Here is a 13,733-nt window from a genome sequence, read left to right on the forward strand (position 1 = left end):
TTTTGTATTCCATTTTTTACCGCTAGGGCCTCCTTGTAGATAATATGATAATACTTCTCAGACTATTTAAACTGTCCACTTGCATAGTCACAATAAGCTTTCTTTCCATTGACTTCTTCCAATAACACAGCTCTCCAATAATGATCACTAGCATCTATCTGAAGGATTCTTTTTCCATCTTCAAGAATTTTCAAAGGCAAAGGATTCTAGGCTATCCTTTTCACTTGTTTTATTGTTTCTGTTTGTTCAAATTTCCAAGGTGAGACATTTTTCCTCAAGAGTTTTAACAATGAATTGGTGTATCTGGCAATATTAGGAATAAAATTCCTAATGTAATTCAAATTTTTTAAGACCAAAAGGAAGAACTTTCCATTGATACCGAGCATTTGGAATACAGAAGGTTGTCTTGTATCTATCTGATTGGTCAATGCCAAGTTGTCAAAATTCTAACTTTAAATGAAACTTTGAGAAGATTACAGCTTCTTTGATGAGTGTATGGAGAATGGATGTTTTAGGGATTGGAAACTTATCATCATCTAAAAAATGGTTCAAAGGTTTATAATTAATGACTAACCTTTTCTTTTCCTTAACTTTTTTTATCTTTTTTCAACATAAAAAGCTTGACAAGCCCATTCTGATCTTGTTGGCTCAATCAACCCCTGCTTTAGAAATTGTGTGCATTCTTCTATAGCTAAATGAAGATCACTAGGACTCATTCCTGGATGGGTAGCCTTTGTTGGGTTTATATCTTCATTTAGTTTAAGAGGGAGTGGGAAGAAAAATTCTGGATTCTTCCATAAAAGATTTGCAGCAAAATTCTTCAATGACTTTATATGGATCTGTATTTGCTTTCATGAATTTCGTGTCAAGCCATTCCCTAAAATCAAGTAGTCTTTTTCTCCAATGTTGAGGAGAAATATCATCAAGAGTGAAATAAAGACCTCCATTGAGTTTGGTTCCTTTTTTTTTCTTTCTTGTTGTCATCTTCTTCAGAGGAATACATTATTGGATTCAGTTGTGTTGACTATCATCATTCCAGTAATATCAGCAAAATCTTCTTCTTATAAGATTATCCCAAGTGATTCTTTAGAAAGACTAGATTCACTTTGGATATCATCAGGAATAATAGTGTCAATTTGTTCTTCTTCACATAAACTTGAGGAGTTTTCTTTTTGAGATAGCGAAGAATAGTCTGATTCACCAGAGGTGTCATCTCTTTCAGTAATCAAGTCTTGAAAGGAATTTTGTCTTGCCTGGTTTTTTTTTTATGACTTTTTGGGAGGCAGAGCTTGGTCATCCGCTAAGGATGAATTTAAATCTTTTGTTTTGACTGTATCTGAGGAATAGATACTCATCTTCCATTTTTCTTTAGAGCTTTTAGGAATAGAAATAGGTTTAGGCCTATATGCAGAAGAGGCAAATGTATTTGTTTATAAAATCTATCAAAGCTATAGTAAGAAATAGGAATAAAAATAATGTATCTGTTTATAAAATCTATCAAAGCTATAGGAAGAAGGACCATAGCAAATAGATCAATATCCAGAAGTTTTCTGATGCACAAGATCCTCACAAAGAGACAAATGTAAAACATACTTTCTTCTAATTAAGGACTAGAGGATAGTCATCATAAATAAAGCTTTCAGAGAAGGAATCTAGTAAGAACACATGATATTATAGAAATAAAGGTTTTATTTCAATTTTTTCCTGCCTCATACAAACAACCTTTCCTCCTTATATAGAAGATAGAAAACAAACAACGTGATTAAAAGAAAACACTATCATATAAGAATCTGCTACTTTTCTAAAAGGGCTTTAAACAAGCTTACAAACTAAAACAACTTTTAGTATAATACAGTAAGTAAAGCACACCAAAAGCATATTGACAATTCATAAAGTTGTCTTTTCAGGAATCTTTCAGTCCTTAAAGATAAGTTCATAACTAAGAGAGAGATTAAGATCTTCATATGATTCCTAACAAACATTGTCCAACAATGATTCATCTGAATCTTGAGAATCAATCATCATATTTGTTATCCATGTTCTTAATGACTCATGAGGATGTGCTTTTGTAAATTTCATTCACTTTTTTCTTTATCTGAAAAAGCATTCATTAGTGGCATTACTTTGTGAATTTTGTCCTACATGTATTTTTCATCAAAAACTAGGGACTGATAATATCTAATGATTTTAGATTAATGCAGGTGGAATTTACTTTGATCATTTCATTTCTTGATCCATTGATTATGTGAAGATGTATGGTTAGGTCAGATTGATGAAAAGGAGGTTCATCATCTTGAGCAAAGATCCTTGTATCTAGATAGGTATTCCATTACATCTCTTGATCCATTACTTTCTCTTATTTTTAAATTGGTTCTTTAAATCTCAACATCAACCAAAATAAAATTAACCAGTCAAATAATTAGATATAATTAATTTTAAAAATTACAAATTTGATCATTTATTTTTTATCAATTATCAAATTTATCTTTATAATTTAATCGATCTAACTCAACTATATACATATATGAAATAAAATATCATATATATTTATATTTTAATATTTTGATGTATTTTTATTTTTAAATAACCTTTTATGAATGATTTATTATAAATATAAATAATAATTTTTACAAATACTAATATGTATAAATTTAATATAATAACTATTTAATTTTATAAATAAAAAATATTTTTTATTTTTTAAATATAGACAATTCCTAACTCAAACTAACTTATTCATTATTAAGTTAGATTATTTTTAGTGTCGTATAAAAAAATGAACTCTAACTCAATCCGTTATATTTTAATAATATAAAATAAATGTTTTTTTTTTTATAATTAAACTCAACCAAAGCCACCGACTCGAAAGTCTATTCATCACTTTCTGTCCTCACAACAATTCTAACTTTGCGTGCCATCGGGTGGGGCCAAGTCGACGACTTAAAACTTTACAATTCCTGCCAACTGTCTGCAATATAAACTGTATTTTAATAAATTCATATAATTTAATATATATATATATATATATATATATATATTTAATTTTATAAAAATTAATTATATTCATCTTTAAACTGTAATCTTCTAATCCTATTTTTTCAAGGAGAATAATTGGATAACAGTATCTAAATTGTGTTGAATTAGTGGAAAGAAAAGAAAGACACAAAAAGAATCTGATGTAAAATAAATAAAAAATAAAATAGTGCCAGAAAAGATGGTTAAAAATATAAGTTTTTAATATGTATTTAAAAATATATAATAGAGATAAGAAAATTTTATTAAAAATCATATTATTTAATATTTTGATATGATTTTTAATACATTAAAGTACATAATTTCTTATAAAAATTTATCAAATATGGATTTTTATTATATATTCTTAATGCATGCTATGGAAAAAACAAAATTTAAATGTAACATCGTGATGATAATTTATACAAAACTTTTAATGGTCTTTGACTGTGCATGTGGGACTTCACCTAAATTTTGTCCCTATTTGGTGAGAGTGCAGCTCTGCAACGTTTATTTAATTAACTAGGCTTCATGTTTTGAGATCCAAACACGAGAAAAATGATGGTTCACAGTATTCTCCCTGTTAGTCAACTTCATATTACTCCAACTTGCGTTCACCCTAAAGGTATTTTCCTTCCTTTCTTCTTCTTCTTCTTCTTCTTACAATTATTAGTATAGCAATTCTCTAGAGGTATTGGTTGTAGTAGTTTGAATCATACACATTTTTCAGTTTCATTTATTTCATTTTGCCAAATCTTTTCTCAACTCAGTTCCTCTTCAAATAAAATTCAAGTTTTTAAGACTCTGAACTGCAAGCAGTTAAGGTCAATTGAGTTTGTCGCATTTGACCCCAACTGGTATTTTGCAATCTGTGATTGAAACAAACAATGGAGACAACCCAAGTCAGAGACTTAAATTTGTTGTGTATGCTCGGTTTTACCTAGCTATGCAGGAGATTAAGATGGAAGTTTGAAAGTTAATAACAGGGAAGAAACCTGGAACTGTTAGATAATTTATCTTAGTACATAGTCGAACTATCCTCAAATCTTGTTTGAATGAGTTTTGAGCCACTAAGGCTTTCTTTGGAGTGCGAATTTCATTTTATGCTATAACCAAATGGGTTTTGTGGTTTTGTTTTTGACGTTGTATCATTGGTTTGGTTTCAATTTCCACAATTTAGTGGTATAACTTGGTTATAGCATGTTCTTCTTGTTAACTTCAGTTGGAAAGCAATGGCCTCACCAATTTGGCTTGACTGCGAGGCCAATGCATCCAAAGCTTTCAAATGGCTCTAAAGTGAGAGCAACTTTGGATGCTGCTAGTAAATCAATTGAGATACCCCGGCAATGGTACAATCTGATTGCAGATCTTCCAGTGAAACCACCTCCACCATTGCATCCTAAGAGTTATGAACCAATCAAACCAGAAGACTTGTCACCCCTTTTTCCTGATGAGTTAATTAGACAAGAGACAACCAGTGACAGATTCATAGACATACCAGATGAAGTTCTTGATGTTTACAAGCTTTGGCGCCCTACCCCTCTTATTAGGTTTGATTATCCACCATATTTATTCTTTCCTTTCCTTTTTGTCATTTTGAATTATAGAGCATGGTTGGAAATGCTTAAATTTGGAGAAATAATCACTAAATTTTTAAAAGTCCTCTCAGGAAGTTGACAAAAATAAGCGATTATTTTTTCAAAATAAACTGAACCAAACATGTATATAGTTAGTAGCTTACATATCTGTGGTGAATTTAGAGCCAAGAGACTAGAGAAGCTGCTTGATACGCCGGCTAGAATTTACTATAAGTATGAAGGAGTAAGCCCCGCGGGATCACACAAACCAAACTCTGCTGTTCCACAAGCCTGGTATAATGTACAAGAAGGCATAAAAAATGTTGTGACAGAAACTGGTGCTGGTCAGTGGGGAAGTGCATTAGCCTTTGCATGCAGCATATTTGGCCTTGGCTGTGAGGTATGGAACTATGGTCTGTGGGCATTAAATTCATGATGAAATTATCTAACTGAAACAATGGGTTTTTTTAGCTCAGTCAAAGATGTCTTTGGATGTTACTAATTTCTTGCTAGTGTTGGTAAATTTAACTGTGTCTAAACTAAGAAGTTATGATGCAACCCTGTTTAGAACCAACAAGAAAATTTAATTGAAATTCCATCCAAGTAACTGTGTACTCTGAAAGAAGTCATCAATGCTAGTTCCTTGTTTAAAATCTCCTTTGATTGTTTGAGTATCATTAACACAATTCAAGCCAATAATTAGAATTATATATATGATTTTATCCTTGCTATCAATTTACAAAAGGAGAATGAATTGCATGACTCTTTGTTCAGTAAAGAGGAGTCAAGTAAGACCCAAAAAAACATTAGCTGAAGTTATTAAAAGAGACATTTTCATTAACCAGATTTGAACTTAATGACGTTGTGTAATCTATATAGTCAGATCTTACCTAGTGAGATAAGACTTGTTCTTGTTGTATCAATTTACAAGAGGCATGAAACCATATGTTTTGTGGAATAATTGAGTAGGTGTGGCAAGTGCGTGCTTCTTATGATTCAAAACCATATAGGAGATTGATGATGCAAACATGGGGTGCAAAGGTACACCCATCTCCATCTATGATTACTGAGGCAGGTCAGAGAATACTTCAACAGGATCCATCAACCCCAGGTAGTTTAGGCATAGCTATATCAGAAGCTGTGGAGATTGCTGCTAAAAATGCCGATACCAAGTACTGCTTGGGGAGTGTACTCAACCATGTTCTACTCCACCAAAGTGTTATAGGAGAAGAGTGCCTCAAACAACTGGAAGCTATTGGAGAAACCCCAGATGTGATCATAGGATGCACTGGTGGTGGATCCAACTTTGCAGGACTTAGTTTTCCATTCATTAGAGAGAAGCTCAATAAGAAAATCAATCCTGTTATAAGAGCAGTTGAACCTACAGCATGTCCTTCATTAACAAAAGGGATATATACATATGATTATGGTGACACTGCAGGGATGACCCCCTTGATGAAAATGCACACACTTGGGCACAACTTTGTTCCCGATCCAATTCATGCTGGTAATTATTTTTAAGCTTAACATTATTGTTTAGTAATTTAGTCCTTGAATCTGTCAACTTCAACACAAATTTAGTCTCCAAATTTGATTTTTGCGACAGAAGGATTAATTTGTCACGAAGTTGACAAATTTAGAAACTAAATTGTATACACACAAACTTTCAAGTAACAAATCAACATAAAAAAGTTGTCATTTTTAGGTACAAAATTGTGTATTTACTCTTATAAATATTAGTGTATCTTTGTTGTATTAACATTTTGGCTTATTTGTAGGGGGTTTGCGTTATCATGGTATGGCACCATTGATCTCACATGTTTTTGATTTGGGTTTAATGGAAGCAATTGCAATTCCACAAACTGAATGTTTTAATGGTAATTCACATTTTCCTTGGCATTGGAAACAATAAAATTTGGATGGTGATTAGAATCATATAAAATGAAATTGTGTCTTTTGGTTACAGGTGCCATACAATTTGCCAGGTCTGAAGGGTTAATACCAGCACCTGAGCCAACTCATGCCATAGCTGCAACTATAAGAGAAGCTATTCATTGTAGAGAGACTGGAGAGCCCAAGGTTATTGTGACAGCAATGTGTGGGCATGGCCATTTTGACCTACCAGCTTATGAAAAGTATTTGCAGGGTAATATGGTTGACCTCTCATTACCTGAGGACAAGGTGAAAGCTTCACTGACTGATATTCCTCAGGTGGCACGTTGAAGCTCTTGTAGTACCCTCGAGGGACATGGAAGATAAAGGCCTAGTTTGGATTAACTTTTTAATAAGTATTTATGAACAGATAAAAAAAAAAAAAGTAAAATAAACTTTTCGAACAAGTTAAAATTAGGGATGGCAATGGGTAAAGTACCCGATGGGCACCCGCAAAATTTACCCACAATGGGTAGGGTATTTACCCGCTATACGGGTACGGGTATGGGTGTGGGTAAAAACCCGCAAATTTTAATGGGGATGGGTGCGGGTATGGGTATCTAAGTACCCACCCCGCCCCATACCCGCATATATATATATATGCTTAAACTTTATTCTATAATTATGAATTGAATTTTTGTATTATTATATTACTTATATGAAGTTATATAAGATTAATATAAAAATATATTTAATAATAAAATAAACCAAAAAATTTATTTTGGTTTATATTTTTAATAAAAAAATTTATTTACTATTTTATATCATTTAATTAGGCTAATACAATTTCATTATTACATAGTTAATATGAGATTGACTTTTTTTAAAATATTATTTATATATGACACACATAAAATATTTTTTACACAAATATTTTTATTAATAAAATCATATTGATGATTAAATCATAAAGTGAATGATAAATAATAAATATATTATAAATTTTACAATCACCTACTATTACCGTAAACTTATTATTTATTAATAATATTTAAATTTTATTTTTATATTTTAATTTAAAATAATATTTTTTTATGCAACATATGTATTACAAGCACAACTATAATCTATTGAATCTAAATAATATTATTCTTACTATTTATTCACATTCAAAGAAGTTTTTGAAAAGATATAAATATAAAAAAATTATTGTTAATTTTTATTTGTTAATTTTTTTAAGATAAAAAAGTATAATTTTTTTTAATATACACGTATATTTTTTTATTATAAAATTTTATTGTAACTATTTATCTTTTATTCAAATTTTTTTAAAATTTATATATATTATAAATATTTAATTCACTAAAATAATTTTTAAAAAATTTATATTTTTGATAAAATACTTTCGTATAGTATATGAGTTAAAAAATACTAGTATTAATATATATATATATATATATATATATATATATATTATATTTATTATTTTAATTAAATCTATTATTTTTCTTACACTTTCAAATTCAAAAGTTAAAAAAAATATTTTATGTATCAACTTTCTATCGTTAGTATTGAACTTCTCTACTCTAACTCTATTCACATTCTTAATGTCTGTCTCACTAAAACTTAATAACTATAAAAGGTTATTCATTAGAGTTAGTTTTTAATGCCGTCACAAGAGGTTACTAAGTGATCCCACACGAAGGGACAACCATTGTACAGATCTATTTCGTTGTCGTTCTGACATTACCAATCAATCAAATCTCACACAAGATAGGATTATCACTGACAAATAACTTGTGTGTTTAGTTTTGCTTATTGTTTCTAAGAATTTTAGTCTAGAAAATTATTATATTAAGATACATTTAACATTTATGATCTTTGAATATTTGTTTTTTATCTATATTTGTACCTTGTTCGACAACTACATATTGAATTTTTGTATTATTATACTACTTATGTGAAATTATATAAACATATTTTTCTTTATAAACATTTTTTTCTCAAACAAGCGCGGGTAATGGGTACAAAACGGGTATGCGGGTACCCAGAGGGTACGGGTACGGGGATTAATGTTCATACCCACGCGGGTATGGGTCCGGGTACGGATATTTTTTTAAAACGCGGGTATGGGGATGGGTACTGTAGTACCCTATCCATACCCTACCCATTGCCATCCCTAGTTAAAATAAACTTGCGTCCCTTTACTTTTACTGTTAAAAGATTTTTCAGTTAACTTCTTTAAACTATGTATAAATTGTCATTGAACATATAATCAACTAGCAAAGGGTTGTTTGAATTTAAAATTGATGATGTATTCATACTTGTAGTAGTATTAGAATATAACACAATCGTTATTTTCAATTGTTTTTTCAATAAATTTTGTTCAATAATGATACGATGATGACAAATAAATAAGTATTAAGTAAATATTTTTATTAAAAACAACATTAAAATGTAATAAAAAGCATATACAAATGGAAATTAATAATAATTTTAATATAAACTTTCCATGGGTAACATGAGGAAAAAAATAAAATTACAACTGCAAAATAGAACACTTGCTATATAATTCTTTAATAGTGCGACACCGGTTAGCATTTCCAAAATATTAATTATATTATTAAAAATTAAAGAAATACAAAACAATAAAATATAGATTATATATAAATATAATTGAATATCAATTCATCCTATTGTTTGAAAGATTTATCAAAATAGTTATTAAATTAAGAAAATTGTCATTTTAGTTCTTACGTATATAATTGTTAATTATTTTAATTTTTACAATTTTAAAATTTCATTTAAACAGTCTACAACCTAAATAATATGTCAATGCAATCATCGTTTATTTTAGTCATCATTCATTTTGGTTTTCAATGTATATAATTGTCATCTAGACATAATGCACAATATGTAATAATAACGTAAGAAATAATTAATTTAGTCTCTATAAAATATCAAGTGTAGAAATTATTTAGAAATCAAACTAATAGATTTAAAAAAACTAAATTTTAAAACATATCATTTTATTACATTATGTTAAAGGTCAGTGACATAATTAACTAATTAAATTAATTTGTTTATTATAATAATTAATAATTAAATGATAATAAAAATTAAAATGATTGATAATTATTATATTAAGAACTAAAATAATTAGTGATTACATGCATTAAAAAATTAAAATAATAATTTATTTAAATTATAAATTATTTTAATGAATTTTTAAAATTATAACAATTAAAATAAGTAATAATTACATATATTAGATACTAAAATAATGCTTTACTTTGTTTAAGAACTAGATATTAACATGCATTATTGTATACGTATCTTAATTTTGAAGAAAAAAAACATATCTATATTTCGTATTATGCTAATGACTAATTCATCGTCTGTTTAAATGAAAAATGTGTGAATGGAATTTAGGTGATTTTACTTTAATTGATTAGATAAATTTTGGACGAAAGATAATTTTGTAAGCAAACATATTTATTAATTTTATCTCTTTTATTTTTTAATCAAATATTTAGTCTCTATTTGAATTATAACTATTATAAGCGTGATAATTCTAACATTTCATAAAAAGTATTTATGAAAATCAATCAATTAATTAATTAATTTTAACAAAACACTTACAATTGCTTTGTGCCCATGGAAATCTATTAATCAATTTTTTTAAAGAATTCCTATATGTTATCGTATTTTTGAGTTCTTTCGATGGCGGATAATTTTCAAAAGAAAATTATCTTTTGCTAATTTAGATTATTTCTCATCATATGGACTTTTACATAAGGTTATTTATTAGAAAATGAAAGCTATTGATAAAATGAAAATATCAGCAAAAGTGACGATGTTTTATTTTTTAAATTTATGTGTTATTGTTATAAATTTATTAGTTTTTTTCACTGTTTATATCAGTTTTGAGTCTTCTTTAAATTTATATTAAAATAATAATAATAATTTAGTCAAAATTCTGAAAATCTAACTGCTTAATTGCTAAATTTAAACATTTTTTTTTCAAATGAGGACAGTCCGTTCTTTTTTAATTGAATATATTAAATAATATTTTTATTGGAGACATTGGGCAATGCTATAAAATAATAAATACAATCACTTTTAAAAATTATTTCATATACTTCACTGAATAACTTTATTTTAATATTAATATTTTTTATAAAATATAAACAAATACCAACTATAAGATTACATACTCAAGAATGTTTAGCTTATTTGAAATAAATGGATAATTTATTAATACAAACGATTTTCATTTTTTTTTTGTCTTAAGATATGTAAGTTGAGAAGTAGGCCTTGGACTCTTTTAAGGGGTTTCAACAAAATTTTACAGTTATCGAAATTTTTTTTTTATGGCTAAAATTGACAAATTTATTTAAAATTAATAATTTTAGAAATATAGCTGAATGTAGTAATTGACGAGTTTATTCTCCTATATATCATAATTTATTTAATTGGTTATTTCATTACTTTTTTTATTTTCATATTCAATTATTAAATTTAAATCTAGATTCTTTAAAAAAATATAATAATAATTTCAGGCTCCCTCATCGTTTAAGTATTATCTTATTTTTGTTTTTCTATTAATGCATTTGATTTCTTTCCGAAATTATCCTCCACAGAAAAATAAATATGAATATGAATTATTTACTTTTAAATTAAAAAAATCTTTTTTTTTCACTGCTTTAATGCGTAAGGATGACTTATGTCCTCGCTTAACATTTAATCTACTCTTCAAAGATGTATTCACATTCATTTTTCTGTTTTCGAATAATTCATTCATTATGATTTCTATATCAATTTTTAAGCATAAAAATTAAATAAATGTGTTTTCTTTGAGTAAATAATTTTTTTTTTTATAATACTTGTTTAATGTGATTAATTATAGACTATGAATGAATAATTGAAGAGGTGTATATATGATATATTTTATTTCTTAAAATATTAAAAATATCATGTTAATTTTTTATTTTTATATTTATTAGTTATTTTAATCCCGTAAATTTAACATAAGTTAGAAATTAAAATATTTTTAATATTTTAAAAATTAAAATACTCTATACTAACTATTTCAGTGTCAACATGAAAGTTTAGTCTATTAAAAGTTATTATAATTCCTTAAAAAAAGTAGAATTGTAATTGATAAACATTCTTAAAACGTGACTATAGTATTGATTTGTTTTCTTTTAAAATCTCTTTAAAGTTTTTTTTTTTTTTACTCATGTAGTTGATTTTTTTTACCCCAAATTAATCTCTTTTCAATTGACCAATTAAATATAAAAAAATAATATAAATTATTTACATTAAAATTTTGGAAAAAAAATGAAGTAATGACGGTTTATATTTTTACTAAACATTTAATTTTCTTCTTTAAACATGTATTCATGTTCATTTTATCCTTTGTTAGGCATTTATTTTTAAAAAATTATATTCTAACCTGTAACTTTTAAATGACTTTAATTTTTTTCATAAACTTATTTATTATAATTCATATCATTCATTTTAAGCAATACAAAAATAAATAAACATGCTTTCATAGTATGTGAATATATATATATATATATATATATATATATATATATATATATATTTTACACTAGTGTAAGTTTAAAAACTCTTACATTTAATTTGAACTTTTTATTTAACTTCAATTTATTACTTCACTAACCGTTAAATTTAAGTTAAATGAAATGTTCAAATTGAATATAAGAATTTTTAGATTTATACTAGTGTAAAAATATCATTTCTATAATATATATATATATATATATATATATATAGACTTCGGAAAAAATATCATGACACACAAAAAAAAAATAAAAAATTACTTGACTATAACATACTATTTTGCAATTTCCTCCTTAACGTGTATTCACATTTATTTTACCCTTTTTTAGATATTTAATTTTAAAGAAAATATATTTAGACTAATTTTTGTTGATAATAACTTATAATTTTTTATTAACTCATTTATTATGATTTATATAATCTATTTTTAAGCATGAAAAATAAATAATTATGCTTCCATAAATTAACAAATTGTAGTTAATTGATAAATTGTAGTTTTGTGATCTCATTTAAAGTGAACAGTTGTAGCTGCTTTAAATTTGGACAAGTAATTAAAGAAATGTATATGTTGTAATAATAATATTATTTAAAATTTTTTATATTAAACTTATTAAGACTATTATAATTATAATCCCATGAAAAATAAACATCTCATTTTAAGTATTGTATTGTTTTACAATAGGTAATATTTTCTAACATGTATCATGTGTGTAAATTTAATTATTATTTTTTGGTACATTATGATTTTTTTATAATTACTTTTTTTAGTATGAAAGCTTATCAATATAAAATACACGAAGATAAATATTTAACTTATATTTTAATTAAATTATTTTACATAAAATTATATTAATATTTTAAATATAAAGGCCAATGCATAATGTAAGGATATGAGTTTTGTTATTAATATCTAAACTATAGGAATTAATATAAACAAAAAAGTTATGAAACTAAATAATAAAATATTATTAATAAATAATGTTATTACAAAAATTTGATAAAACTATTATTCTCGATAAAATGTAAATCATTTAATATATAATAATAATAATAATAATAATAATAATAATAAAAGATACTCTAATTAACTTTTATACATATTATTTTCACGAGATACATTATTTAATATAAAATTATATTTTATGTTATTAATTTGACTCATATTTATTTTCATTATGTTTAACACATAACTTATTTTTATTAGTATTTTAATTAAAATTTATTTATAAATACTGTTGTTGTATCATAATTGACACACTCGTGAATCGTATAGTTAATTTTAAATTCAAACACTCACTTAATTATAATGTTATTTTTTTATACTAGTTATATTTTTACAATATTTCTCATAAATTTCAATAAAGATAATATTTTTTGGTCCAATAAAGACAATTTTGTCTCATTTGCATTGATAATTAATAAAAACATTGTTTTAAAATAAATTATATTTTTTTATGTTTAGTTTTTACGGACAGCTAATTATTTGTTGTCTTGTCAAAATTAAATTTTGATATTTACAAACTACACAACTAATGCTATTTATAGCAAAGTTTTTTCAAATTTGAGATGATAATATGTTTTAAAATATTAATATTTAATTAACAATAATTATTAAATTATTTGTAATTTATGTTAAAAAAACCTTTTAAAAAAATCCGTGACTCACAATACGCACCGGTTAGA

The 13,733-nt window shown here is 25.9% G+C and overlaps 1 protein-coding gene across 1 annotated transcript; it reads left to right on the plus strand.

The window, feature by feature from the left end:
• Positions 1–3,510: 3,510 nt before the first annotated feature.
• Positions 3,511–6,886, plus strand: LOC113867727 (tryptophan synthase beta chain 2). Its single transcript, XM_027503169.1, has 6 exons — positions 3,511–3,637; positions 4,235–4,562; positions 4,773–4,989; positions 5,559–6,096; positions 6,368–6,466; positions 6,556–6,886. Exons 1-6 carry the CDS (start codon positions 3,571–3,573, stop codon positions 6,810–6,812), a joined length of 1,506 nt encoding a protein of 501 aa, XP_027358970.1. The 5' UTR covers positions 3,511–3,570; the 3' UTR covers positions 6,813–6,886.
• Positions 6,887–13,733: the final 6,847 nt, after the last annotated feature.

Source organism: Abrus precatorius, unplaced genomic scaffold, assembly GCF_003935025.1.
Source record: "Abrus precatorius isolate BTA unplaced genomic scaffold, Abrus_2018 Scaffold5, whole genome shotgun sequence".
Classification (NCBI taxonomy): Eukaryota; Viridiplantae; Streptophyta; class Magnoliopsida; order Fabales; family Fabaceae; genus Abrus; species Abrus precatorius.

Coding starts and splice junctions, on each gene's coding strand:
- LOC113867727 (XM_027503169.1), top strand. CDS start 3,571: ATGATGGTTCACAGTATTCTCCCTGTTAGTCAACTTCATATTACTCCA. Junction 4,990..5,558: donor TATTTGGCCTTGGCTGTGAG/GTATGGAACTAT, acceptor ATAATTGAGTAG/GTGTGGCAAGTGCGTGCTTC. Junction 6,467..6,555: donor ACAAACTGAATGTTTTAATG/GTAATTCACATT, acceptor TTTTGGTTACAG/GTGCCATACAATTTGCCAGG.